General features: G+C 26.7%; 1 protein-coding gene across 3 annotated transcripts in view; it reads left to right on the top strand.

Annotated features, from left to right (window-relative positions):
• Positions 1-25,574, top strand: part of LOC126907742 (cytochrome P450 4C1-like) — an 81,465-nt gene that overhangs the window by 27,136 nt on the left and 28,755 nt on the right. Inside the window, exons 5-13 of one of the 3 annotated variants that reach the window (XM_050689320.1) lie at positions 1,344-1,413; positions 1,858-1,984; positions 10,089-10,167; positions 10,230-10,336; positions 10,417-10,485; positions 10,554-10,722; positions 10,783-10,962; positions 23,184-23,268; positions 23,337-23,971. In XM_050689320.1, coding sequence (XP_050545277.1) covers positions 1,344-1,413; positions 1,858-1,984; positions 10,089-10,167; positions 10,230-10,336; positions 10,417-10,485; positions 10,554-10,722; positions 10,783-10,962; positions 23,184-23,239 — 857 coding nt within the window. In that variant the 3' untranslated portion in view covers positions 23,240-23,268; positions 23,337-23,971. Of the gene's footprint in view, positions 1-1,343; positions 1,414-1,857; positions 1,985-10,088; positions 10,168-10,229; positions 10,337-10,416; positions 10,486-10,553; positions 10,723-10,782; positions 10,963-11,027; positions 11,444-23,183; positions 23,269-23,336; positions 23,972-25,574 lie in introns of those variants that run through there. The other 2 variants (XM_050689319.1, XM_050689315.1) reach the window with 2 other exon arrangements.

The following is a 25,574-nucleotide window of genomic DNA, read 5'->3' as shown; positions in this document are numbered from 1 at the left end:
AATAATGACTTCTGTATTTAATACAGTAAAATGACAATAGAAATTTGGCCTAAAATCACTTAACTTTAACAAGCTGTAACGGACAACGGTTAATCGGATAAAAAAAATTATAAGAACAAAATTGTTTGTAATTTTTTTTTCTATCATATTATAAAGTTAAAAATAAGGGTTCCCATTTAAGAAAATTATAAATAAGGGTTTTTATCCTTGAAGGGGCGAAAAAAATAATGGTTTGACTACATATTATTGTAGAGTATTTTGAACTTGATATTTTTTCTCAATAATAAAATTTAAAATTCTCAATATTTTCTGAGAAAACGAGTGTCTTACCAGATTTTGATCATGCTGTATATATATATATATGTATATTCAAACTAATATTGAGTTGAAAACTATTTTAGCTTTGTTGCGAAGCTGAAAAGATTTTAGTTATACCACAATGAATTTTTGATGTCTGCCGATGAAAATCCTCAGTTTTTGTACAAAAATTTACCTTAAATTTTTAAAATATTCCAGTAATTCTGAATTGTATACGTCACTATATACGTATAATATACGTCTCTGTATATATATATATATACAGAGTGATCGGTTTATAATAAACCACTTGATTACTCACAATATAAATACAATATTAGAAAAATAAATTTTAATTTCTTTTAGTTACATATTCTTGATATATCAGCTAATAATGTCTTTTTATTATCATCCCTTAGAACTTAAAGGAGTATCAACATTATTTTTTTAATCGGTAACATACATATTTAATTAGTTTAAACTACTCATTATACATTTAATTAGTAAAATTAATTTAAACTTATAAAAAAAAAATTTCTTTAGAATAATTTTTAAATTATAAATTAAATATAAAATATAAATTGAGTTATATGTTTTCATAATTTTAACTTTTTGTGTAGTTAAAATACATATATTAATGTAACATTCCATACAACAAGGTTTTTATTGACATAATACTATTTTTTCCACTCACGCATCTATGAAAGACAACCGTTTTATAAAATAAACATGAAACTCTTAATGACTCCTACAACCAGTAGTAATAACTTTCAGCATATAAATTCAAATCAAAAACAATTTAAACTAAATTTTAGAAAGGAAGGTTTAAGTCAAAAATAATTTCATTAAAAAAAAAAATTAATTTCTTTTTATATATGTCTTATCCAAACATCCACTCCTATGTACTTGTAGCCATTAAGAAAAAAAATATCTCAAATGTTTTTTTGAATAATTGAGTAGTATTTCAAATACATTTAAATAGAAGTATTGAGTAGTTTATTAAATACTATTTAAAAAGTTTTTATTTATACACATATTATTTACAGAAACTTCATTGGAATATAATCATGACGTTCAAGATAACGAAAAAACTGAATTTTTAGATTCAATGACAAAGTAAAATATTAATTTAATTCTAATCAATCTGTAATTATACTTACAGTAGCTTGAGTTATATCAAGAACTCAAATTTTGACTTTTTATACAAGTTAGCAACTTCTAAATAATCTCAAAATATAACGAAAAACATCAGAGTTCATTTTTACTACAAATAAAAATTAATGTTATCTCAGCGTTTAGAGAATTTGAAAGAATTCTTTCATCTGGTTGAGACACCCTGATAGTTGAGTTATTTACACTTCAGCTAGATATTTACAATATCAGGACCATTTCTGGGTCTCAAGATTAAGACATCTCAAGGCGTCTTAATTCAGTCAAAGTTTAAAATTTTTAATTATGTGTTAGAAAGTTAAAATTTTTTTAGATTAATGTTTTATAAGTTGAAGAAGAAAATTTTATATTCAACTATTGATTACTAATAATCAATTAAAAATATTTAAGATTTACAGAGCTAGTTACTATGAGAATTACTATGCCATGGCTGTATCCGGACTTCATCTTTAATATTTATGGAAAATTTACAGGCTTGAATCAAATATATGAAAAATTATTTAAATTTCCTAACAAAGTGAGTTTCTAAATAAATATTTTCGGGTAAAAAATTTGGGTAAATTTGTCCCCCTAAATCCAGTAACTGTATAATGTACTTCCAGAATGATAAATTAGGCAATTTAAGCAAGTTAAAATATTTAAAGTCATTTTTCACGACTTAAAAGTTAGGCATTGTTAAAAAAATCAAAATAAGTTACTAATATAACTTTATATTCAATNAGGCATTGTTAAAAAAATCAAAATAAGTTACTAATATAACTTTATATTCAATGTAGATTACATTTGATTTACAACGTGACCTCTACACTGTAACCATTCTTTGTACAGCATTTTAAATTTAAAAAACCCAGTACAGTGGGGTCGCGTCACAGTGGGTACGTGGCATAGTATAGATTTAATCTGACAGTGATTAAAATCACAATCATAAAAGAAGCTTCGATGCTAATCTGTAGATAGTATTTAATTCTATGAAATTGGTGAATAATAACAAAAGCAAAGTATTTTTAATTATATATTATATAATTTTTATAATTAATTCTTTTCAAATTATTATTGATTTTATTTTTAATATGTTTAAAGTAATCATTTTAAACCTACTTTTTTTTGAGAAAGTTTATAATAAAAAAAAAATGAATTTATTACCATAACTTATATCTCAACTTACAAGTTTGAAATTGAATTTATTAAATAGAAAAAAATGAAATTGTTAAGATAAATATGCAGTCAGCAAATTTTATAATTAATCAAATAAATACCAGTCACTCACGAAAAAAAAAATATATAAACTTTAAAAAACCCAGCACAGGGGGGTCGCGGCACAGTGGTGACGTGGCAGAGTTGGATCAAGTATAATGATAACTGTCAGTGATTAAAATCACTATAAAAAAAAACGGTAGCCCAGTGGGGTCGAGGCACAGTGTGGACGAGGCATAGATGGGACAAGTATAGATGATATCTGACAGTGATTAAAATCACTATCATAAGAAACGCTTCGATGCAAATCTGTAGATAGTGTTTCCTTTAGAGAAATTGGTGAAATATTTTAAAAGCAACATGAACTCTTATTTCTTTAATTATATCCTGATTAGTAGTTCTTTGATTTTAAAATATAATATATGAATAAATACTAATTATAGTTTTTAAATTTAGTATGAAATTGTGAGGCCAGCTATGATGTATGGTTCATAGTGTTGGGCGGTTGATAAGAAAGTAGAGCAGAGAATAAGTGTAGCAGAGATGAGAATGCTTAGTTGGATGAGTGGAGTGACTAGAGAAGATAGGATAAGGAACGAGCATATAAGAGGAAGTATAGGTGTTGCGTCAATCGTGGATAAGATGACAGAAAATAGACTTAGATTGTTTAGTCATGGTATGAGGAAAGAAGAATCGAAAGCTGTAAGAACAGTTATAGAAATGAATGTTGAAGGAAGAAGAGATAGAGGAAGACCAAAAAAGAGATGGAGGGATGCTATTGAATGCGATTTGAGGACAGCTGATGTGAGCGTAGAAGATGTGGGAGATCGTGTCAAGTGGAAGCTTAGGATAAGGGTGGCCGACCCCAAGTAGTTGGGATTAAGGCAAAGAAAAAGAAAAATATTACCAGATATTCCGGTGGCAATTGACATAATATGATTGTTATTTCGGAATGTACAATTTAGCGTTTAGTTGGGTTTAAATAATATAGCGTCAAATCAATTACCTACTCTATCGGTTGTATCTCAATATACACTACACTTTAATGATACAATAAATAAATAAACTCACACATACACACATATGCATTTATAACATTGTGTCTAATGTAAGTATAACATGATAAAAAGTAACCGTAAAATGAAAAAAATGGAATATAAATTTTATTACTCATATTAAATGTAATGTAACTCGAAAAATATTTGTTTAAATGAAAAAATATAAGATTATATTTTTATTTATAATTGTCTTTTAAACAACTTTTGTGCGAAACTTTTTTTTGTAAGTTAAATATTTTTTTTTGAGAAAATTAAGAAAGCTCATATTTTTGAACTTTTGCGAGGATTTAAAAAAAAAGCTCAATTCCAATCTTGAGGACTATTAGTATGTCATTATACATATTTTAATTCAACTTTTAAAAAAACAAAATTTTTTCCGCAATTTTTCCTTTGTTGACAGGCCTAGATGTCAATTTTAAACTTGTAATTGAGCTAAAAGTTATGGTAATATATTCAATTTATTTTACTATAAACTTTCATAAATCTTTATCAAAAATTTTTCATCAACTTTAAAGAACCAAAAAAATAGGTTAAAATTGAAAATTTGGACTGATTATTTTTAACATATTAAAAATCAAATCAGTAATAATTTGAAAACAAATTTTTTTTTCTTTTAATTATTATTTTATATATATAATTAGTAATAATATAAAAAATTAGAAGTGATAGAAATAGTCTACTTGCAGATTTGAAAACAACGCGAAAATTTGATTTAGAAAAGTATATTTTTGCTTCTGATGAAAGTTCCTTGTAGTCCAGTGCATTTTTTTATAGTAACAAACAGTTTTTATTGAAAATTATTGTATCAAGCCCTTTAAATTTTTATACACGTAAAAGTAAAGCAAAATATAACTTCTTTATTATTTTTATAATTTCTCCGTTTAAATTACAATATTAAATATCAATTTCATACTAAATTTAATAATTATAATTAGTATATATTCATATATTATATTTTAAAATCAAAGAACTACTAATCATGATATAATTAAAGAAATAAGAGTTGATGTTGCTTTTGGAATAATCCACCAATTGCCTAATTAAAACAAAAAAAAAAAAAGTTTGTTGGGAATTTTTTCTGCTATTCTGCAAAATTACTCCTTCGTTGACTAGAATGAATCATTAAATAGAAAATTTTATGAGAATTAAAACAATGTTATTTTTAAGATTAATATGCAGTCAGAAAGTTTTATAATTATTATTTATTGTAAATTTATCAGAAAAACTCATTATTTTTTGCATTTTTATCGTAATAGAACACTTAAATAGAAATCATAGTAATCATTTCTAAGTAATTTTTGATATTTAAAAAGATTCTACTATTGAAATATCCAGAACTGAATTAATTTTAATGATTTACTTTAACTAAAAAAAAAAAAGTTAATATTTTGAATCCCTCTTGTGGGCAGGTAAAGGGTTAGATTTATAAAAAAAACCAAATGATAGATAAAGACATGCATCTAAATAAAAAAAAATATACTGATTTGGTCATTTTTGATAAAGTTATAACAATTAACAAAGTTATAAGTTTTATACACTGGACTACAAGGAACTTCCATCAGAAACAAAAATATACTATTCTAAATCAACTTTTCGCGATGTTTTAAAATGTGCAATTAGACTTTTTCTATAACTTCTAAGTTTTAATATTATTAAAAAATAGTTTTTACATATAAAAAAAAATAATTAAGAACAAAAAAAATTGTTTTAAATTAATACTGATTTGATATAATATTTAATATTAATTTGATTATTAATAAGTTAAAAATAAGGAAAATGACATATTTAACCTATTTTGTTAATCGTTTAAAGTTGATTGTTGTAAATGTTTATAATAAAAAAAAAAAATTTATTTTACCATAACTTTTAGCTCAATTGGTAAGTTTGACATTGACATAATTAAATAGAAAATTTTATGACAATTAAAAAAATTGTATCGTTAAGATCAATATGCAGTCAGAAAGTTTTATAATTACTATTTATTGTAAATTTATCAGAAAAGCTCAATATTTTTTTGCATTTTTATGGTAATAGATAACTTAAATAGAAGTAATAGTAATAATTTCCTAGGAACTTTTGTTGTTTGTTGAAAAGATTCTATAATTGAAATATTGAGAACTTAATTAATTTTAATGATTTACTTTAACTAAATGTACCAATCAAAACAAAGTTGTTAAAAAGATTTACTCAATTGAGTGTATTATAAAATTTGATTATATTTGTAAAAATCAATTGTTAATTCAGGAGAAAAAACAATCATTTTTTTTAGAAATGATTTATATAGCAACATGTTACAAAAAAAAATTGTAATATTATAGTCTAGTAGTAGCACACACAAATAGAGTAAAAAAATTATTAAATTACAAAGTAAAATGATTTAATTTTGTAGTTGAAACCTATCATATCAAACTTCATTCGTTAATAAATATTTTGAAAACATTAGAAATTAATGATTTTAATTGTCTTTATGGAGACGATGTAATAACTAACTGTTTAATTGATAAATTAGAATTTTTTTTTCAATTTTTGAGAGTAATATCTTCAACTAGATACGAATTGTAGTAATTTGACGTATTGTTGAAAAAAGTAGGTCAAGTTAGAGCAGAGAAAATAAATGATAGTCACAAAAAAATATCTTCTCGGCTTTGCATCGAAGCGAAAACTTAAAATATAGTAAAATAATTTTAATACGAATAAGAAATTTCTTCTTGCAAGGGGCGACTAAAGTGATGGGATCCTTGATCTTTATTGAAGTTATTGAATCTAAATGTGATAAAAATCAAACGAGTTAAAATTTATACTAACTTAAAAAGAATTAAGAAAAAATGCAAAAAATTCATTGCCATATGCGGGTTGGAACCTCGTACCCCAAGCGTGTAAAACATAAATTTTACCAACTCGGCAACCGTACGTTGCTTCCGGCGGTTGAAAAATTGGCTATTTAAGCTAGTTCAAATTTCAAAGTTATTTTTCTCGACTTAAAAGAAACAAACATATTTAAATAAGTTTAACTATCTATACTATATCAATTTTAATTTATATAATATTTATGAAAATCTGTACTCCCCTTGTCAGGTATTTTAAAATAAAATAAAATACAAAACCCAGAATTTTAACACAAAAATAGCATATTTTTGCATACGGTAGTCATTTTTACCATGAAGACAAATCCAGAGGTCAAATTTTTTTTTTTCACATTAAAGTATATTACATAAGCTTTAATTTAAGATATATTTAAAAGTGTCAGTATTTCCGGAATACTTTCAAAAATTAAATTGAAAATATCGTAGTAACAATACGCATGTTTAAAGTTTTGACCCCCCTTGTTAAAGGGGTATGATCCGATTTACAAAAAAAGCGTGCCAGATGAAAGGGGTATATCAATATTTATTATAAAAAAATAATAATATAGATCCATACATTTTTCCAAAAGTTATATAAAATATAAATTAAATAATATAACATATAAAATCGAGATTTTTTTCACGGAAATCGTACGTTTTTCTTTAACTTTGATGTCCGTTTTCACCACGAAGACAAGTCCAGAGGTCAAATTTTTTTTTTTCAAATTAAAGTATATTACATAAGCTTTAATTTAAGATATATATAAAAGTGTCAGTCTTTCCGGAACATTTTCAAAAGTTAAGTTGAAAAAGTTCTACTTTCTATACGCATTTTAAAAGGTTTGCACCCCCCCTGTATAAAGGGAAATGGTCCGATTTTAAAAAAAAGTATGTCGAATGAAAGAAGTATATATAAAGTATTTATCATTAAAGAATAAAGTTGATTCATGCATTTTTTAAAAAGTTATAGCAACATAATGTTAAAAAATGTAAAATATAATATCAAGAATTTTTTCACAAAAATAGCATATTTTTGCATACGGTAGTCATTTTCACCATGAAGACAAGTCCAGAGGTCAAATTTTTTTTTTTCAAATTAAAGTATATTACATTAGCTTTAATTTAAGGTATATATAAAATTGTCAGTCTTTCCGGAACATTTTCAAAAGTTAAGTTGAAAAAGTTAATTTTTTGTAAAAAAGTTACCATTTTGAAACCCCATCCTTTGGGCTGTTAAAGGGTCAAATGTTCACAAAAATATATAAAATGATAGGTAATTATCTAAGGTATCTATAAAAAAAAAAATTATATTGATTCGGTCATTTTTAAAAAAGTTATGGCAATTTTAAGTAAAAAAAATTGAAAAAATATCGAAAATTAGCGATTTTTAAATTTGTAATTTTTTGGGGGATTTCCCCCGTTTACGGGGAACAAGGGAATTTTTTTCAATTTTTGAGGGTAATGTCTTCGACTAGATACGATTTGTGATCTTTTGACGTATCGTTGAAAGAAATCCGTTCGGTGAGAGCTGAGAAAAAGTGGTAACAGACACACAAAAAAAAACACATCATAGTAAAATTAATACCTTCTCAGCTTCGCATCGAAGCTAAAAAACGTTTCGATGCAAATCTTTAGATTGTGTTTAATTTTAAAAAATTGGTGGATTATTCCAAAAGCTACATGATCTGCTAGTTCCTTATTAATATCCTGATAAAGATAGAGTATGTCGAATGAAAGAGGGANATATATATCAGTATAAAAAGAAATGGTACAATTAAAAAAAAAAAGATGGCGGATGAAAGGTGTGTACATAAATTATTAAAAAAAAATGTATTGTTCCATTCATTTTTCTAAAAGTTATAGCATTATAAAGTTAAAAATTTTAAAAATAAAATCGAGAATTTTCACACAAAAATAGCATTTGATAGCCATTTTCACCGTGAAGACAAAATAAAGTTCGAAATTTTTTTTTTCATAATAAAGTATATTACATAAACTTTAATTTAATATATATATAAAAGTGTCAGTATTTCCGGAACATTTACAAAAATTAAGTTAAGAAAGTTCTACTTTCTATATGCATTTTTATGTTTTGAACCCCCCCTGTATTAAGGGAAATGGTCCGATTTTAAAAAAAAATATGTCGAATGAAAGAAATATATAAATATTATTTCTCATTAAAAAATTGTGTTGATCCATACACTTTTCAATAAGTTATATCAATTTAAAATAAAAAATGTAAAATATAAAATCGAGAATTTTCACACAACAATAGTATTCGGTAGCCATTTTCACCGTGAAGACAAAATAAAGTCCGAAATTTTTTTTTTTCATAATAAAGTATATTACATTAGCTTTAATTTAAGATATATATGAAAGTGTCAGACTTTCCGGAACACTTTCAAAAGTTAAGTGTAAAAGTAAATTTTCTGTGAAAAAGTTGTTATTTTAATTCCCACCTCCGTGGGCAGATAAAGGGTCAGTTTTATAAAAAATATACCAAATGATAGGAAAAGACATCAAGCATCTATAAAAAAAAAAAAATTATATTGATATATTCATTTTTGAAAAAGTTACGGCAGTTTTTAGTAAAAAAANAAAAAAAAAAATTATATTGATATGTTCATTTTTGAAAAAGTTACGGCAGTTTTTAGTAAAAAAAATTGAAAAAATTTCGAAAATTAGCGATTTTTAAATTTGTAATTTTTTTGAAAGTTTCCCCATTTACAGGGAACAAGGGAAATTTTTTTCAATTTTTGAGGGTAATGTCTTCGACTAGATACGATTTGTGATCTTTTGACGTATCGTTGAAAGAAATCCGTTCGGTGAGAGCTGAGAAAAAGTGGTAACAGACACACAAAAAAAAACACATCATAGTAAAATTAATACCTTCTCAGCTTCGCATCGAAGCTAAAAAATAAAATGTTCCAGCGCGCACACAATTACAATTTACTGCTATGGACAAAAACTTTGACCCGGCGGTCCGTTGATGACCAACCAGGCTAGCCTTTAGAATAAGGGTCAAAAAAAAATTTAATATCCATAGTGTGCCGGAAATTATTAAGAACAATTCGAATCATAAGGCGACAATGTATGTGGTGAGGAGTGCATATGACGTTCGAGATAGGAAAAGAGCGGGGTGAATGTTCACGCAAATGCCGTCCATGAACCGGTCCGAAGTGGTAAACAACTGACTATCTCATACATGCACAAGCAAATCACACCACCTTATCATAATTATTTAAATGATAAATGCCGTCGCAACACGCATTCGGCTCAACCAAGATATCTTGGAACACACACACACACACACACACACACACATATATATATATATATATATATACAAATAGACAAACAAAATAAACAGATACTTTTTGTCACGTTACATATGACACGTTCATAATGTGCCACGACCCCACTTCTCTTGCTATCCAAATCTTGAAATCTTTGTTTCAATTTTTTTTATCCATTATAAATTCTTAATATATAATTTACGATTTACGATTTACATTATTCTTATTAGATAATTAAAGAAAAAAAATTTCAATATGCCCAAAAGAAGAAAACCAGCCACAGTTCTTTAAATTTAACAAAAAATGAAAGTAATGTTCTAATTAATTTATATTGTATTTATTTAAGAAATAAATATTAATTACTGTTGTAGAAAAACAAAGAAAGACATTATTGGATGTATTGTTGGAGATAAATAATGAAGAAGCAAATTTTTCAAACAAAGATTTAAGAGATGAAGTTTTAACTGTGATATTTGGAGTAAATTAATATAGTTAAAATTCTAATCAATGTTTGAACAACCCAATCATATGAATAATAATAATGCTATTTTTTTATAGGGCGTTGAATCTACTACTATAACCACTTCTTTTTGTATTTTAATGTTAGCTATCCATCAAGACATACAAGTGATATACATTTTTATTAGTTTTCATCAATATTTGATCATATTTAAAATTTAATTTCAAATTTACAGGACAAAGTTTATGATGAAATCTACCAAATAATGGGAGAAGGTGATCGGATAGTAACTATTGAAGATACCGTTAAGTTTGTATATCTGGAACAATGTATCAAGGAAACTCTTCGATTGTACCCTTTAGGAGCAGTGTTTATGAGATATCTTCAAGATGATGTCAAAATACGTAATTTCTTTGAGTGTATAAATATAAGACCAGTTTAAAGTCGTGATTTTGGTTTTTAAGGTAACTACACAATTCCAAAAGACACTACTGTTATTATATCACCAATAGGTACCCATCATTTACCAGAATTGTACCCAAACCCCTGGAAGTACAACCCAGATAATTTTAATCCAGAAAAGGTTGCTAAACGACACAAATATAGTTTTATTGCATTTGGCGGTGGACCTAGGAACTGTATAGGTACTTATGAGTAATTCATATTCTTATAAATAAATAAGACCGATTTCACATTTTTAATAATTTAGGAGAAAAGTATGCAATGTTATTTATAAAAGTTCTATTATCAACATTTTTACGTAACTATAGTGTACATACTAAATGCAAAATGTCTGACATAAAGTTAAAATTTGATTTTATTATGAAAAGCGTTCATGGATATCAAGTAACAATACGCCCAAGGGAAAGAAAACCAACTTACTAAGTAAATTGAATGAAAAAAATGTATAGCATAATCTTGAAATTTACAATTATGTTTAAATATTAATCATTAGAATATTAATAATTTTATAATATACATTTTATATTTAATATACAATATATGTATAAATCCTAACATTAAAAATAATTAATCGTATTATTTTTTAATTTAAAATTTATAACTCATAAAATTTTAAAAAATAAAAACCCTTTCTATTAATGTACTTTTTTGGAGATTTGGAAGGTTAAAATAAAATGTTGAAAATACTACAAATGTTTAATTTAGATAGAATATATATATTTAGGTTTAATAAAAAATCAAGTTTTTAAAAATTAACCTTAATTAAAGATGTTGTAAACCCATTTTATATTTTGATGTTTATAATGTAACTATTAGAAAGTGTATTACACTAATATTACATAAACTAATATTTAGAAAGTAATCATTAATACTATAAATTTTATGTTAATTATATCCTTAATTGTTAATGACATTATTCTTAATAAAAAGAATAAAAAAACCCAACCCAACCTGACTACTGACTTGGTGATCAGTGTTCCATTGGTGAATGTTACATCATAGTTATTACTTTTACTCTTCCCGAAGATACTTATTCGCGTGGTCAAATTGGACTTATAACGCCCAGTTTACCACATATTATTTGGAATCCCTGCCAAATTCGATTCAGTTGGACATCAGGATACACCTTTGCAACTCTGGAAACTTTGGACTCCGCTTGAACGGCAGAATAGATTGGTATAAGGAATTGGTAGATTGAAACCTCTAATCAACTAAACAACAGCGTTTTGGAAATTTTAACAATTAAAATTTTTGGCAATAAAAAGTATGTCAAACAAAAGTTATCTTTCGTCGCGCTCTCTACATCTAGTACTCCGAACTATAAATTATAAAAGAGAATCACTTGCTATTTCAATGTACGTAAAACGAACCTATTGTTATCTAGTTGAAGTAATAATCATCAAATATTGAATATAATTTTAGAAATTTAGATAAATATCTACTATATAATAAAAATTGATTACTTGTGCCTAATATTACTTAAAATTAAAATTATATTAAAACTATTATTAATTTAAAACTAAAGATATTAAAAATATTAAACTCAAAAAGCCACAAAAAATTACTAAAAAATCGCAGATACGTATTTCAGAAACAATTTACCATTATCAACGCTAAATACATACTGACACGCCGACTAGAAAAACTCCCTTCTATACTCCTAGTGACCTTATCACTAAGTAATATAATCATATTTTGCCAGTTTACACAAGTTTAATAACACATTTTTCAGTGGTCCAAGATCCCAATTAATTAAATTGTTTTTATTTTTAAACATATCTTTATTTGCCTTCCTTATATTAAGTTCTTTGTAATTATTTTTATTTTTAATTAGTTTTATTGTTTTAATGGCTGATTATGTGTCATTAAATGTTCAGCCACAGGAGATTGCTTAACTTCTTGATTTTTAATATTTCTTAAGTGCTTCTTTAAACCTGATCCCTATATTTCTTTTTGTTTGTCCTACGTAACATTTATTACAACTTTCACATTGTATTTTATAAATGCCTGATTTCTCCCAATTTTTTACCTTATCTTTAGGGTTACCTAATAAATCTCTTAAATTATTATTTTTAAATATTACTAAAGTAATACCAAAATTCTTAAAAAATTTTAGCTAGTATATTGGAGATACCAGGATAATATAAAATGGGTTATCTAATTACTTTTTATTCCCTCACGATAGTGAGTGTACTAGCTGTCCTCTTATCTTTATTTTACATTTGTGTTCGGACTAATTTTGAAATTATGTTTTCGTTATACCTATTAAATTTAGCTATATCTCCTATAACCCTCAATTCTTTATCGAAATCTAATTTTTTCATGGGAATATTAATTAAAAATATTAAAAGCTGCCAATTTGTATTGCCAGTTGTTTGGCAATACATTCATTAATTATACATTTAAAATCTTTGAGTTTTTCAACGTTATCATCATTCAATAACACTCTACAACCATCGAGTATTCGCGACTTCAACACTAAATGAGTGCTATCATGATAAATTGCTTTAGTTATTTCGAAACTATTATTTTAACAAACCTAAAATTTTTATATTTTATGATTATTTTACATTATATATAAAACAGTTTTTTTATGTTTTTTCTTGTTAAATGTTTATGATAGGCTGCTTTATGATTTTTCTCTGTGAAACTGCCTTTATAGACGCCACAGTTGGTTTTCTTTAAATGCTAATTTTTTCAACACTACTTCCGTAATGTCATCTATGAAACGATCAGCCACTTTCTCCGGTTTGCTGTTTTTATCACTTCTGTATATTTTAGGTATTGTTTAAATATACTATTCCAACAACTCTTCAGTAAAAGCTGCCGATTTTCCTAGTATCTATAGCTCATTGCATTCATGTTCATGAACAAAATATGTATTACCTTTTGACTCTTTATCGAACTTGCTAACAAGCTTTCAAAATTAGCATAAATTGCAAATTTTCTTGTATTTTTTTTTCCATGACTCAAATTGTAACATCGATCTTTCTACGGGCATAACAGGTAAAAACGATTTGTTTTCAGTGTACATTTTTTATGTTCTTCCATTGCTTCAGCTCTGTGTAGTTTATACTTTTTAGGTATATTATTAAAGCTCATGAAACATCATTTACAAAATACAATTTTTGCCGTACTCTTAATCATTTGCGATTGAACCACTTTTCCAAAATCTGCATTGTATGCATAATGACATAATACATTCTTCATCGAATACTCTTAACAGATAAACCAAATGTTCGGGTTTATTATATTTTAAGTTACCTTTTAATTTCACATTGAAAACATTAACTGACATTCTTGGATTATTATTTACGTTCGAATATTTTTATATCAGTAATAGGCAGTGGCGACTGGTGAGTGCTAGTTGTAGGGATGCGATTATAAGTATAATACCGCTAGTCATAGATATAAAAAATTGTCAAATTAAATATAATAAAATGAAACATAATATACATATTATTATTTTAAAGCTTAATATTTTATTCAAAAAAATATTATAGTATATTATAGCATGCGTATGAATTTATGATTATATAATTAAAGAATAACTAATTTATAAAATTATTTTATGAATATAATCCATACGCCTGTATTTTTTGAAATTGATTGTACCATTATGAAATTGAATTGGTGAGCATAGCAGTAGATAGATTCCAATAAATAATTTTGAATTGTTTTGGAAGTTCCCATGAAAACAGTTGATTTTTCAAAATGATCACATAAACTAGAGTCTAAATCATCACAAAAGTTGAGAATTCCACGAGAAACGCCCTGATTTTTTGAAGATGTTTTTTAATCATGACTTCGTAATGGTAATTCTTGTTATCACATTTAGTACAATTTAAAATCTTAACTAGAACTTAACGATTTTTATCTACTAACTTGTTATGGCGTTGGATACCTATTTTATAACCAATATGATGTCTTATATCAACTTTGCCTAACAAATTCAAGTTTGTCGCATTATGAATATGTTTGAATGAATTTTCATGCTTACCAATTCTCATAACTTCGAGACTCCAGTCATTGTTGTTAATGATAGTCGATCCTAGATACTTAAACTGTTTGACTTTTTTGAAAACATAATTCCCAGTTTTTATATTTTGTTCCTCATTTAGTAGTAATTCCATCACTTTTTTTTTCTTGATTTATTTTGAAGCCGACCGATTCAGCCTTCTCTATGAGTGTGCTTGTATTTTGTATTACTGTTTTCTTGCTGACTCCTATCAGGTTAGGATCATCTGCAAATCCCAGTACATAAATTCATGTGGCACCAATACTAGTCCCTAAGTTGTTACTTTTGTTGTACTTATTACTTTTTCCAGTGTTATATTGAACAACAGCGCTGAGAGCACATCCCCTTATTTTAAACCAGTTACGAATTCAAATTCTTCAGATAGGGTTTGATCAACTCTCATCCCATACTTCATGCCACTCATGCACATTTTTGTAAGCGAAATGAGTTTTCTTAGGAAACCAAATAATTCAAGCATGATACCGTACAGGTTATCGAGGTGAATACCATCATAAAATTTCTTAAAGTAGACTTACCATATATTTTACCTGAACTCGTATTTTGGATCCAATAATTGAAAGCTGACAAGTTGTCAATTTCCCCTTACGGAAACCGCCCTGAAACTCCCCTATGCACGTATCTGCTATTGGTTCTAGGCGTCTTAGCAATATTTTTTAAAATACTTTATATGAAGTATTTAGTAAAGTTATTCCCTTGTCATTATTGCAATTCAGTTTATCACCTTTCTTATAAATAAGTATTACTATGGCTGTATTCTATTCTTGTGACAATTCCATTTTTTTCCATATTCTGCTACAGAATTCATGGATTATTTTGTGTACATCAATGCCTCCATACTTTAATAGTTCTTCTGGAATCCCATCTGATCTTGGGACTTCCAGTTTTTTAGGCTATTTATAGCTCTTATGGTTTCTATATTTAATATACTTGAATCGGTCATTTCAAAAAGCCATTTCTCCACATTTTTTCAAAACTACTTATATGTGATAGATGTGTTTATCTAATAATAAGGCATATTTCCTGCGAGACCGTCATATCTCCAACAACTCGTTATAGTCTAAAAATAACGAGTGCATTCGAAAAGGCTATTTCTCCAAAAATAACTTGATCAGCAATTTTATTTGTTAAGATTCTATTTTAATGTGGTTTATTGTCTATCTGATGTCGATAACAGTTGATAATAACAATAATAATTATTGTTATTATCAAGAATATAAAATAATAATAAGTCAATATGAGTGAATTCGAAGACAAAACAGAGTCTATGATTGGTATTTAAAAAAAAAATGAACTAAAAGGAAGTGATGTTAAAGTTCATAAATAAAATTATTAAAAAGAATGCACAATATATTTTGTAAGACTATTTATTTAATTTTATATGATATACAATAAACAATTGATCAGAGTCGTGAGGTCATAATCAATAAAAATTTACAATCCATCGGAAAAGGTCATATCTCAAACACGTTCATTCCCTCGTAAAATAATCCAATGGGTATAAATAGTCAATATTACATCATAGTTAGTTTTTTATAAGGGAATTCAATAATTCAACCCTTATTCAATTTTCATCTAAATTTATTTTGATCTTTAAAAACAGTTTTTTACGTTTCCTGAAAAATAAAATTTTATGGAGATATGGCCTTTTTGAAAAAACCTTAAGGGCTATAATAATAATGTAATAAATATAATTTTTATAATAAAATAAATAAATTATAATTTTTAAAATTTAAGAAATATGTTTAAAAAAAAATTCAAAATAGCCATTTTTAAGAATGAATTTTAAGAAATAATTTTGTGAAAAAATTTCTCATTAATGTTTTGTAGTTAATTTTCTGTAACATTTTAAATTTTGTTAAAATTTCAATTTTTCTGTATTTATTTTACATTATTAAACTCTTGTTATGTTTTATAAAAAAAAGACAGAATAAACACAATCTTTTCTCACTAAATATGATATGTGTATGGATTTTTCCATGAAAATTGTTAACATTCTAACGACCGGCTTTAATTGAAATAAAAACACGAACAATATCTATGACTTAATAAGTAGTTTTATCGTATATTTAAATAAAATTGAACTATTGCAGATACTTTTGGATTAATTTAGCTCAATTTGTTAAGTACTTATGCGTTGTTTCTATGATTACTTTCTACACATAATTAACTTAAAATGAATTTTTGGATATCAAACATATAAATTTGACAAATAACAAATGTTTTTAAAAAGCGTATTCTGAGTTTTATAAATTATAAAGTTTAATAAATAACATAAATATAACACATTCGGTTAAAATTACTTGAATGATAACTTACTTATTTGTTAAGTTAGAATAACACATTATTATTTAGATGTATTAATATAGCTCAAATCTATAAGTTTTGTAATTACATTTAATAACTAATTAGTAATACTTTATGATAGATAAATGTTACGGTAACCGCCGGCCATTTACCCAGAGACAATAATTTCTTTGTTGTTAATATCAAAATATATTAATAATGTAATAAATTACATATATATGGTATAATTAGATAAGCGTCGCGTATTTAATTAATATTTTACAGGCACTTTTTTAAATTTATATATATATANTGGTATAATTAGATAAGCGTCGCGTATTTAATTAATATTTTACAGGCACTTTTTTAAATTTATATATATATATATATATTTACAAGAATAATCTATGCCGATCCGACCTGTTGTCTTCCGCTCAGCGTGACTACGCTATAAGATGACCACCACAATAAAAACACCCAGTTCTATATCATGAGATCCGATAATGGATAATAATCCAAGTGATTGTTGAAAACTATTAGTCTTGCTAATTGCACATTATTACTTGATGGCAAAAACAGCCGGAATTTAACAATTTTCAAACCGTCGAATATTTTATCTTTTCGGTCACCGACACTTTATTAAGAAAACGGAGAGGATTCAACAACACAATTACCGCACGTAAAAAATCTCACCAAAAGGTAAAAAAAGACAAGAGAATAAAACCTAAAATAACCGACATATATACCGTCGATATAACAACTGGTTTTTGGCAAGCGCTGTCACTATCGACGGCGCAACAGGTTGGTGGTGGAAATGGCTGATATAAACCAATTGTCTCCACCACGCCNTTTAATTAATATTTTACAGGCACTTTTTTAAATTTATATATATATATTGTCGCCTGGCTCGAACAATAAATGACTATATTTTGTCTATCTTTTTATAAACAATGGATATTTAATAGTTTAACCGATTGTCGTTGAATGAAGGTGATGGCTTATGTCATGAGGTATAAAAATAAATATTTATGAAATTTTTATTTTAAGTTTATTTTTTTGCTTAATAAATTATGGCCAACATGTTGGTTCCTATTTATTCATAAAGATTTATTTTAGTTGCTTATATGATTAATTGAACTTTGTACTTACTTGTTTATAATATTCAACTTCTTCCAAAAACTCTTTAATGGAATTTTCATAAAATTCACTTTTAGAAATTATATTGTCTGAATCAATAGACTCTGTATAATTGTTGTAAAAAGACATTTTAATGTCATTTTAACACTAGAAGTGCACTAATGAAAGTCGTTTTAATAATAATGGAATGTTTAATCGACACAGTAGTCATTGTTGGAACGATAAAAATCCATTTTGGACACTGCAGACACATTTTCAAGTGAGGTGGTCAATGTGTGGTAGGGTTGTTAAATAAAAGATTAATTGGTCCATACTTTTATAATGGTTCCTTAACAAGTGAACGCTACTTGAAATTTTTAACTGATGTTTTGCCTTTGTTATTGGAGGATGTACCACTTGATATCAGACAAAAAATGTGGAAAGAACAAGATTGTGCACCTCCACACAATGTTAATGTTGTTAAAAAATATTTGGACGAACATTATAACAATAGATGGATAGGCACAAATGGTCCTCTTCAATGGCCACCGAGATTACTTGATTATTTTTAGGGAGTTTTTTAAAAGATAAAGTGTATTCTCAGCCATTAACGCCCCTTGAAAATTTAAAAGAAAGAATTCTGTAGTCGTACAGTGAAATTAATCTAGAAATGATACAGTCTGTCACAGTTGGTATGATAAATAGGCTAGAAAAATTAATTTTAAATAATGGTGCACATTTTGAAAACTTTTTGTAAAAAAAACTAATATCTTTTTCAACTCTTATATTTCTTTAACAAATTTAATTTAAAATTATTATGTTAATTAACATTCTTAAATTTTAAATAAATTTAATCTAACTGAAAACAATGATTTTTGCTTAATTTTCGATAATACTTATTGTACAGAACGAATTATATGATTACACAGTGTAATTACACTTGATGTATCAAAATATTATTATCAATAACTCTCTCTTTGATAATAATATTCATGTCATCTATAAGAATCGGTGTTTTGGATGTTTATAATAAATTTGAAAAATAATATTAATATATACTGAGAGGTGACGACTTGAGCTACACAACGGATTGTGGAGTCGCCAATCTCATGGCTCCCTCGCAAAAGGAAAGTCGGGTCGCCAACCACTTAGGCGAAGGTCTCGATTCTAAAAAAGAAACAACACCCGGACCATAAGTGGATTTAAAAAAAAATTAAACAAGAAGTAAACCAAATAATATTAAATGAAATAATGTGCACTATGATGAAACGAAGTGGATCGTTGAATATAATATACATATATATATATATATATATACTAAAATATAAAGTGTTGTTGTGGACTATAATATGCTGATACCTTGTAAATAAAACAAAATATGTTTTGTTTGATGTCACTAGTGGTGGACATACTTTAGTATGTCGAAGACTGTTACCTTAAAACTAGGGTGAATTATTAAAGGTAAAAAAAAAATAAGATGCAAGTGAATATTGAAGATATTCATGCAATAAAAAGATTTTTGTTTATTAAGATTATTAAGGGAACTTTATTAGATTATAACTGTAAGGATAAGGATTTAAATCGTGTCAAAGAACCTACCCAAACATAGGCGACAAGAGAAAAGCCGATCGACCAGTTGATTCTAAATTTTTTGTTTGAAGAGGCGTGTACAGGTAGTGAAAGGAAAGGGAGGACTAGAAACAAATAAGCTGAAAAAATAATTAGTTCAAAGTACCATGCAAGTAAAGCTAAACATTTTTCACATTGTGATCTACTAAATAACGTTAGTGCGATGACTACCTCATNATATGTTTTGTTTGATGTCACTAGTGGTGGACATACTTTAGTATGTCGAAGACTGTTACCTTAAAACTAGGGTGAATTATTAAAGGTAAAAAAAAAAATAAGATGCATGTAAATATTGAAGATATTCATGCAATAAAAAGATTTTTGTTTATTAAGATTATTAAGGGAACTTTATTAAATTATAACTGTAAGGATAAGGATTTAAATCGTGTCAAAGAACCTACCCAAACATAGGCGACAAGAGAAAAGCCGATCGACCAGTTGATTCTAAATTTTTTGTTTGAAGAGGCGTGTACAGGTAGTGAAAGGAAAGGGAGGACTAGAAACAAATAAGCTGAAAAAATAATTAGTTCAAAGTACCATGCAAGTAAAGCTAAAAATTTTTCACATTGTGATCTACTAAATAACGTTAGTGCGATGACTACCTCATCTTCAACCAAATGTTCAATTGTTCAATTCAAACTAATAGACAAAACTTCCTAAATTTAAGAAAAGGAGAAAATAATTTATCTTAACATCACAGTGATCAAGTGGTCGATTAAATTTAAATGTAACAATAAATGAATAAGAAAATAATTAACTGAACAATATGACAGTCGACTAAGACACAATATTGAGGCTAGCAGCTCAATTATTTAAGTATTTTGCAATCAAATGGACTTATGACTAGATTTGCTGTGTAAAAAGCAACATGAGTGATTGTACAATTATGTGTGACGACAATGAGCAAATATTAAGTTCAAAAACCACAACACTATTATAAAGTAAATATTGAGCTACTAAAGAGACAAAATGTAATATTAGATTGAATAAAGTTGTAAATTTTATCCAAACTGAACAAATGTACCAAGTGGTTTGCAAGTTTACAAGTTAAAAGAATGGTCTATTAAGTAAATTTGTTCTTATACAAACAGAAAATTAAGTTATTTCAAGTTAAAATACAAAATGATAACTGAAAATTATAGTTCAATTTAAGCTAATGTGCAAACCACGAGGTGTATAAATAAATTATAATAAGTCAAATTGTTAAAAATTATTACCAAATTAATAATAAGCACAAGCTAGGTGTTGTAATTAAAGGTGCAATGCCGGTTCAAGTATACAAACGAAAAGGAAAACAAAAAGACTGAAATAAACTTCAACTTTACAATATAAAATATTTGTAGAATAAGGTAAACTTAAGACAGTGCTCGAAGACTGCGAGAACAAAAAAAAAAAAAAAACAATGGAAAAACAAACGGTCGTAAAACGACGGACAGCGAGGGAATAATATGTAGGGACGTTGCAATACTACCGATACGAGGAAAGTATCGATAAAAAAGTATTGGTATCGAATCATTTACCGCCATAACGGTTTAAAAGTANAGTTGTAAATTTTATCCAAACTGAACAAATGTACCAAGTGGTTTGCAAGTTTACAAGTTAAAAGAATGGTCTATTAAGTAAATGTGTTCTTATACAAACAGAAAATTAAGTTATTTCAAGTTAAAATACAAAATGATAACTGAAAATTATAGTTCAATTTAAGCTAATGTGCAAACCACGAGGTGTATAAATAAATTATAATAAGTCAAATTGTAAAAAATTATTACCAAATTAATAATAAGCACAAGCTAGGTGTTGTAATTAAAGGTGCAATGCCGGTTCAAGTATACAAACGAAAAGGAAAACAAAAAGACTGAAATAAACTTCAACTTTACAATATAAAATATTTGTAGAATAAGGTAAACTTAAGACAGTGCTCGAAGACTGCGAGAACAAAAAAAAAAAAAAAACAATGGAAAAACAAACGGTCGTAAAACGACGGACAGCGAGGGAATAATATGTAGGGACGTTGCAATACTACCGATACGAGTAAAATATCGATAAAAAAGTATTGGTATCGAATCATTTACCGCCATAACGGTTTAAAAGTCTCGTATCGATCAATCTATTTTGAACCACCGACCACAGTCACAAATCACAATACAATAGATTTCCTAATCAGTGTAATTAAATGCCCGTTTACTGAGAAGGCAAGAAATATCAAACAATCTGTATAGCCANAAGGCAAGAAATATCAAACATTCTGTATAGCCGTATAGGCACAGTCGCACAGACTATATACATATATTTTCATATAGTCTGTGATATAGACACTGTCTATTAGATAGGTACTATGAAATCGGGAACATACACGAATTGTTATTATTAACATTATTAACATTATTAACCTTGTACGTTATTAATTTTCGATTGATTTGCACGTGTGCGATCGCTCCTTCTTTTTTACATTTTTTAAATATTTTGTTTATTATATTATTTTTCAAAAAATTATGTCTCCTCCAAAGAGCAAAGTTTGGATATATTTTAAAAAAATTGACGCTGTTCTTGCATTACGCAAGCATTGTTCACAAGAAGTACGCTATTGTGGCAATACTTCAAATTTATCCAAATTTCACTAATACTATATCATCCATAGTCAATCAGTTAAAATTGACTATCACTCAAAAGTAAGTAACTTATTAAATTGTTTATATATTTTTTATTGAAATTGAATCAGTAATTTCAAAAACAACATGTCAATATTTTATTAATGTAGTTAAAAATACACTATTTAAAACCATAAATAATGAATATTACAAACTCGCAAAATAAATGTATGTATAAGTGAATATACAAACAAATGTAAATTTATGAAGTTATTATTAAGTTATTTATAATTTGTGTAAAATTTCAATTTTATGACTTATGTTGTTTTTAAAATAACTGATTCAATTATACGTAATGTTACTCTATCAAACACTGATGTTTATATATTTTCTGTAGTTATGTATCGCCATTGCATACATTGCTAGAACCTTGCTCATCAAAATCTCAGTCGCGACAACTAACGCTTTGTATGGAAGACTCTGAGTCAGAGGTAATAATTATTAATTATTATATATGTTGTATAATTATATATACAGGGTGTTTGTGAATTTGTATTTATATAATAGGCATCTAATTTTCTGTGGTACGGCAATAACTGGGTATACACATTAAAAATATAAAATAACTGTTATCATCGGACTGGTTTATCGATACTTTGATAAGCGATGAATACATAACCATTTTTACAAAATTAAATTATCACATAATTATTCTTAGAATTGTATCTAATAATTAATTTGTTTTTAGGAATGTGTAGACGATCCACCAAAGGCTTTACAACAGCTAAAACACCCTATTGTTGAAGCTTTTCAAAAAATTAGCTCATATGCAGGTATGTTTATCAGCATAATTTATTGTTGTTTATGTTATTATTATCGATACTTTATTTTTATATTTCAGAAGGTGGTCATCATTTTCGTAAAATAACTATGGCATTACTTTACTTTATCTGTAAAGATTACCGTCCATTTTCTGTAGTAGAAGGAAAAGGATTTAGACGGTTCATTAAAGAATTGTCATACAAAATTCCCTCTGTTAACACTATAAAAATGCCCTTGATAATATATATGAGTTTATTATAGCTGCATTAAAATTTCGTTTGTCAAATTCACCTCATGTATCTCTGACATTCGATACATTCGATAGCAGATTTAAGAAAGTTGTCAAAGTTGGACACCATTTCTTCTAGTGAGTCAGAAGGAGAACATTCTAAAACAGACAACTTCGATTTTTGGGCACATCATAAATATTTGGTTCATGGCCAAAAAAAGAAAAAGACCACAACTTTTATGAACGATGAGTTATCGTTATACTTATCAAATCCAGTATCAACCCTGAAGTCTGATCCTCTTGAAATATGGGAGGATATGAAACACGTATTTCCTATTTTGTATAAACAAGCGCGTTTGCATTTTACCATGGTTGCAACATGTGTTCCTTGCAAACGACTTTTCAAAGGCTGGAGCAACATTAACCAAATCTAGGAATCGTTTAACTAGTTCTCGCCTTCAAAAAATATTATTTTTAGCTGATATCCCAGAGGAAGATTGGTTTTAGTTATATTTTTTATATTAGTATTTTTTTATGTACCTATGTGAAGACTGGCTAATAATGACCAATTATAAATTATAATATTATTAGTATTTTGTATAAATTAATGTATAATAAATAATAAAAAACAATTCGTATTTAAAATTGATTACGTATATTTAGGCTTTTAAATATAATTGCAAATATTTGGTTTTTGCTAGTGGATAGAAATATAAATAACAGAGTAATGACTATATTCATTGCCCATTGGTACTAATTATACAAATATTTTTAACATTCATTAGTATCGATATCAGTTGGAATCGAATTCTAAAATTACAATATTTCATAATTCCATACAGTATAATTTGATACTGTGAAATATAGGTTTATAAAATGATTCGATATTTACTGATATCGATACATTTGTTTCGATTTTTACTGATATCAATATTTGTATTATCAAATGATATCAAAATTTCTGAAATATAACAGCAAACACATTAGGTGATTTCACATGGAATGACCCTATTTTTAATATTAAAATATTTAATTATAATTAGTATATTACTTTTTAATAACAATAATTTATTACTAAAACATACATTTATAATTTTTTAATTTAAATAATCACTTGATGTGAATTTAGTTTAAATAATTCGCCAAAATTTCAAACAATCGTAGAACAAAAACGTTCATCGAACAATGCCTAGGAGGCCGTATACCTAATAAAACAATAGAATTTGTTTAACGAATGTATACGTTCGTCGAACAGGCGATTTAAAACAGGCCCACTGGTCCTATTCCGATGATGATCCTTGGACGTCCGGTTACGTTCGACCATAGAATTTCGGTTTGCATCAGAATAAAATAAATTCAAATAAGCTATCACTGTGGAACTAGCATTGGTTTACTCATATTAAACAGTACTTCAATTTCATTCTTAAGTTTATGAATTTTTGAATTTTTTTTTACATCGAAATTTTGATTTAAGTTTATAAATTTTGCAGTATTTTAATAGCAAAATTTGAAGATTAAAAAATTTTTAATAACATTTTTTTTCTTTTTAGAAACTTTTAGTTAAGTTCCTTTACCCCATATCATATTTGAATCAACTTATAAAAAGTTTGTATAGTTTTACGGTCTTGAACACGCATGTTTGTTGAAAATAACCAACTTTATCATCTCATTACACAAAAGTGACTAAACGAATTTTATTCAAATTTACATAGTATTTACCTTTAGGCAATTAAAATGTCTGATGAAAATTTGATGATGGAGAAATAATTTTAACGCCACTTATAGAACTTACAAAATTTACAATTTGCGTATTATGGAAAATCCACAAACTATGTAATTTTCAACATTTAAATTTTATTCTTTGCATATGATCTGCACGAAAATAAAATACTCCAACAATATTTTACCACAAATGTAGAAATATAAGTAATCATATCACTATTTATTCATGTTATAAATAATGTATTATGTATTATATGTATATATACATATTAATAGTATGATTTATTAAGTATACTTTCCCCCATTTTTAGCATCGATGCGAAGCGGAGAAGGTATTAATTTTACTATGATGTGTTTTTTTTTTTT

This window comes from Daktulosphaira vitifoliae, unplaced genomic scaffold, assembly GCF_025091365.1.
Source record: "Daktulosphaira vitifoliae isolate Bord-2020 unplaced genomic scaffold, ASM2509136v1 Scaffold_5, whole genome shotgun sequence".
Classification (NCBI taxonomy): domain Eukaryota; kingdom Metazoa; phylum Arthropoda; class Insecta; order Hemiptera; family Phylloxeridae; genus Daktulosphaira; species Daktulosphaira vitifoliae.
The sequence above is the reverse complement of the archived record's forward strand: the minus strand, read 5'-3'. Positions and strand labels throughout refer to the sequence as shown.